Source organism: Octopus bimaculoides, chromosome 1 (genome assembly GCF_001194135.2).
Source record: "Octopus bimaculoides isolate UCB-OBI-ISO-001 chromosome 1, ASM119413v2, whole genome shotgun sequence".
Lineage (NCBI taxonomy): Eukaryota > Metazoa > Mollusca > Cephalopoda > Octopoda > Octopodidae > Octopus > Octopus bimaculoides.
Window position 1 is genome coordinate 58,727,587 of NC_068981.1, and position 4,830 is coordinate 58,732,416.

A 4,830-nucleotide genomic window follows, 5' to 3' on the forward strand; every position below is an offset into this window, starting at 1 on the left:
ACACACACACACACACACACACACACACACACACACACACACACACACACACACATCACATGTATTTTTGGCATATGGGCATTGAGCTATGTACAAGTGCCACGTTTAATCCCATTGGATTAAGCTGGAGAATAACCTTTGTAATGCAGCTGTCTTTCATATTCCAGGTGTGAATACAAATTTTTGAAAGAATAAATCTGATTCAAAACCTTAAACATTATTTTTGTATGTAATTAACCATGTAGATGTTGCAACTGAAATTTTCTTATTTCTATATAACTACATTACCAATAAAAACCATCTTAGATATTTATTTCCTTGATGGTCAGCTGGTATAATAAGGATCAGTGATGACAGGTAGGAGTTGCATCCAAATAGTTGTAATAGTTTTGAATTTTCTCATGACAAATAAAAAATATTTGGCAACTTCTGTTCATATAAATATCATTAAATAAGAGAGAAAAGTAAAAAATATTACTGAAGAATTACACTACCTTTAGGTCACCGGGTAATTTGGCAACTAGTTCACTGGCGTATTGATGTAATGTGGGATGCAAATAGATATTTGTGGTGTGCCAAAGATCATTAAGTTGTTTTTCTGCAGCTTCCACAACAGCACTGTAATGTGGAGAGAAAATACCTTCAAATATTTAGGTTTTAAATTGATAATAGCTATTTGTTTTATTAATTTATTTTAAGTAATAAACCTCGTCGTCGTCATCATCATCATCATCATTTAATGTCTATATTCTATGCTGACATGGGTTAGCCAATTCGACAGGATTCAACAGGTTTAAAGGCTGCATTGTGCTCTAATGTTTCTGTAGCTGGATATTCTTCGTAATACCAACTATTTTACAATGTTTACTGGGTGCTTTTTTTTTGTGGTACCAGCACAAATGAGGTCACCATGTAGCCTGAAAGACTAAGATCTCTATATATATACATAATAATTTCATCGAAAATAATAGCTGCAGAGCTGAAGAGATAGTTACTATTCTAATAAACTACATCTGAAAACCTTTTGATACAAACATTCAAGATAATAAAAAATTATGTCTTCTATGTATGTCTTCAAGACAATAAAAAATTATGTCTTCTATACAAATCTAGTATACATATATTATAATGTATATTAAATTTCAGCTAGAATACATTATAATATACAAAAGTTTTCTTATTTTTAGTTATATTAAAACTGTCTTTTAAAAGTTTATTTTTAATAATCCGCACAACTGCAAATTTAGGAAGATGATATATCACCTGTGTGTTATTGTATTTATTTTATCTGTTCTTTATATAATTTTGAATACATTTTAAATTTGATTTTGTTTTCTTTTTAGTTGTTTTAACTTTGTACCTGGATAATTTGCTTAGCTTAGAAATTATACGGCCTGAAATTCAATCTTAGTTACAAAAATAGCAAGCTATTTATGTTTTACTGGCAGTAAAATAATATTATTACTTACGGATGGCAGTGTCCAGCACTAATTGTGACAATACCGCCAAAACAATCTAAATATCTCTTGCCATTTGTGTCCCAAAGCCATTGCATGTGTCCTTTGTAAATAAAGACTGGATTCTTGTAAAATGTGAATAATGCTGGGTTAATATTGTATTGCCGCACTGTTTTGGCTGCTTCTGCTGATATACCCTACAAGAGAAAGATCAAAATTTTACTAGGATACACAAGTAATCCATGTTAATTAAGTTTTTTTTAATATTACTCTATACAAAATATCTAACAACAAAATATTGGCAGTTTAACCCTTTAGTATTCAAACTGGCCATATCCAGACAAAATATTCTATGCTTTATGTTCAAACCAGCCAGATACAGCTTCTCACATCTACCCTACAACGTCCTTCTAAAAATAAGTAATCACATTGTGAAACATTCAAAGCTACAAGATAATCCATGATTAATTCAAAACAAACGACAGAGTAACGAAGGATCAATGGGCTTGCAGCCCGATCCGGGGTAAAATTGCAACGAAAAAGCATGGGAAATCATGCCCCCATGATCCCGGACCACGGGGGGAGAATAAAGGATCAAATAGGGGTGTTTGCTAGTTACATCGGGCTCAGAATCCACCAAGGGAAGGTATGTCAGAAGAAAGTAATTCAACAGCGCGGGTTGATGAACCATAAGACGTGTGGCCAGAACCTCCGGGAAAATAACCACAGCGAGGGACATTCCACAGTTGAATTAGAACAGTCACAAACAGTGATAGGCGTGAAGAAGACAAAGATTAAGTGGCCGAAAGCAAATGACGCAGCAAGTTATAAAAAATTCAACAACGAGGTATCAAGAATGACCACCAAATTCAAACGATCAGTCGGACGCTGACACTCGTTGATGCTGCATTGAAGAGGCCAGGGAATAGAAGAAAGAAGACATACACCCAACACCAGAGCTGAAGACACCTCCGAAAGGAGGGGCCCCGCCACATCAAAACGGTAGAGGAGTAGGGGCCGAAACCGGACGTGGTTCCTCCTGATGATGTCTTGAGCTAACTGGATCCTATAAAGGAGCTGTTGTGGTAGCAGACCATGAAACATGGTTGAAATTCCTCAGGCATAACACTTGACAGAATAATCTGAATACTAAATGGTTAAGTGACTCAGTTCACTTTGATTTTGTAGTTAGACATTGAAACTCCCAAGAAATTTACCTATGATATACTAGCATCCTGTTCAAAGTCATATTTGTCTCATCTACTATGGACTAGAGTTATGGACTGGCCCTGTAGAGTTCTGTAGGTGTAAGAAAAGATTATAACTTCCACAAGCATCAGTTAATTAGTCTTGTCAGAGACTACAATGGCTTGTATGTAAAAAGATGATGTGTAAATGTAATGAGATGGAATTTTACATAAAAGGGTTATAATTCCATCTAATAATGAGTGTCTGTATACAATTATTGGAAACATTAGTTAACATCAAATCACCTTAGTCAAGCAGTCAAATTTTAAATTTTGTTAACTCAAAGATGAAATTTTGTTTTTGTGAAATACATGTAACAACCATTGAAGAGATGTTAAAAGGAGTTTGAAACAAGACTATATTAAATAAATAAAATGTGAAGAAAGGAATAAACAAGTTGCATGGTAGTTTTGACAAATAAGTCATCCAATTAATGAAACTACCTATTCTTTGTAGTATAGTGTGACCGAGTATTCCACAGACTCCTGTATAACATAATCTTCAAGTAGACCCAGTGTGATATTGTTGTGATAAGGATAGACCTACTACCTATTAATACACTCCATCAGACAGGCTTCCCCACTCCCAGTGTTTGCCTACTCATTTTCACTGGTAAAGCATGGGTTAACTTAAAACTATGGTAGAAAACATTTATCCGAGGTGTTGCATTGTTGGGCTGAGCCCAGAACCTTGTAATTGAGAAGCAATCTTCCTAACCACTCAGCCATGCACTTATGACAAACAATATATGAGAAGGAATAAATATTCCACTACATCAGATATTTTTGAAAAATTCAATATAAACATGTATTATATGAATATTTCTGTTTAATTTTGAATTACTACAGAGCAATGAAAAATAGCTACATGATTCTTATAGAAACATTAATTTTAATATGAATTTAAATTCAATAATTTTGATATTTTAAATAAAATAAATAAAATGTTAATAAATCTTAAAATAGAAATGTCTTTTTTCTGAGAATGTGATTTCAGATTTCAGATAATCATAAATAATAGTGTACTGTGATTTGTCAGCAATGCTTCACATATGAAAGACAAAAAGAAAGTGTTAATTTACTTAATACAGGGAACACAAAAATAACTAAATAGAAATAATTATGCTAAGAAGAAAAATGTCAAACAAAAAACATATTATCGATTCTCTATATAGTTCTGCATTTCCATACCAATCAATGCACAATTTTTTACATTTGCTGAGTTATTATTTCATATTTACTTTGCAAGTATGGTTATGGCTATGCTTCACTGATGAAGTCAGAATAAGACCTAAATGAGTCTAACTTTGTGTCCTGTACTTTTTAAAATGAGGAAAATAATATTAGTCATTGGCAATATTATTTTCCTTCACTATATAATTGGTTATAGTTAGTGTTTTTTAATGTTTCATGCATTAAATACATTAACACTAAAACTTAACTCATGTGATTTGATACAAGGAAACAATTGTTGGAAAGAGTGTTGAGGCAAATTAAATAAACATCAATATATCACTTAGAATTATTTCAAAATCAATATGACAAACCTGATATGGCTTGGGAACAAAATCACAGCTAGGCATTGATACTCTGGCCTGATTGACATTGTGGACTGGTTGATCTGCAATGAAAATGTACTGTTTAAGCAAAACTGTTAAGTAGTACAATAACAATATTTAAGATGCACTATTTCCCCACTCTGTCTATTCTATGGCTGTGGAAGGCCACCAGGTTGGCTATGAAGACAGCAGAGGTTGCCTGAAAGTGACTGTGGATAAGAAGGTACAAGCCCTGGAAAGGGCAGTGCTACCAAAGGTAGTGCTAACTGGATACAAACTGGAGCTCAGTCAACCCTAGTTGGGTTGCCTGGGTGAGGGTATCGCATGTTGAAAAAGCTGAAACATGTTAAAGTAATGAACTGGCTCAGTAGAGTCTTTTAGGTGTAAGAAAGTTTGCAATTTATATAGGTTGAAATTTATTCATAAATATTTTTCTATATAGGCGTAGATGAGGCTGTGTGGTAAGAAGCTTGCTTACCAACCATCATAATTCTGGGTTCAGTTCCACTGCATGACACCTTGGGCAAGTGTCTTCTATAATAGCTTCATGCTGACCAAAGCCTTGTG

The 4,830-nt window shown here is 33.7% G+C and overlaps 1 protein-coding gene across 2 annotated transcripts in view; it reads right to left on the reverse strand.

Annotated features, from left to right (window-relative positions):
- The window catches only part of LOC106882838 (alanine--glyoxylate aminotransferase 2, mitochondrial), a 56,043-nt gene that overhangs the window by 25,451 nt on the left and 25,762 nt on the right, over positions 1 to 4,830 (reverse strand). For both annotated transcript variants that reach the window (XM_052967078.1, XM_052967081.1), the window contains exons 2-4: positions 4,252 to 4,325; positions 1,470 to 1,654; positions 495 to 618 (exon numbers count right to left, since the gene is read on the reverse strand). In XM_052967078.1, the coding sequence (XP_052823038.1) occupies positions 495 to 618; positions 1,470 to 1,654; positions 4,252 to 4,325 (383 nt within the window). The remainder of the gene's footprint in view (positions 1 to 494; positions 619 to 1,469; positions 1,655 to 4,251; positions 4,326 to 4,830) is intronic.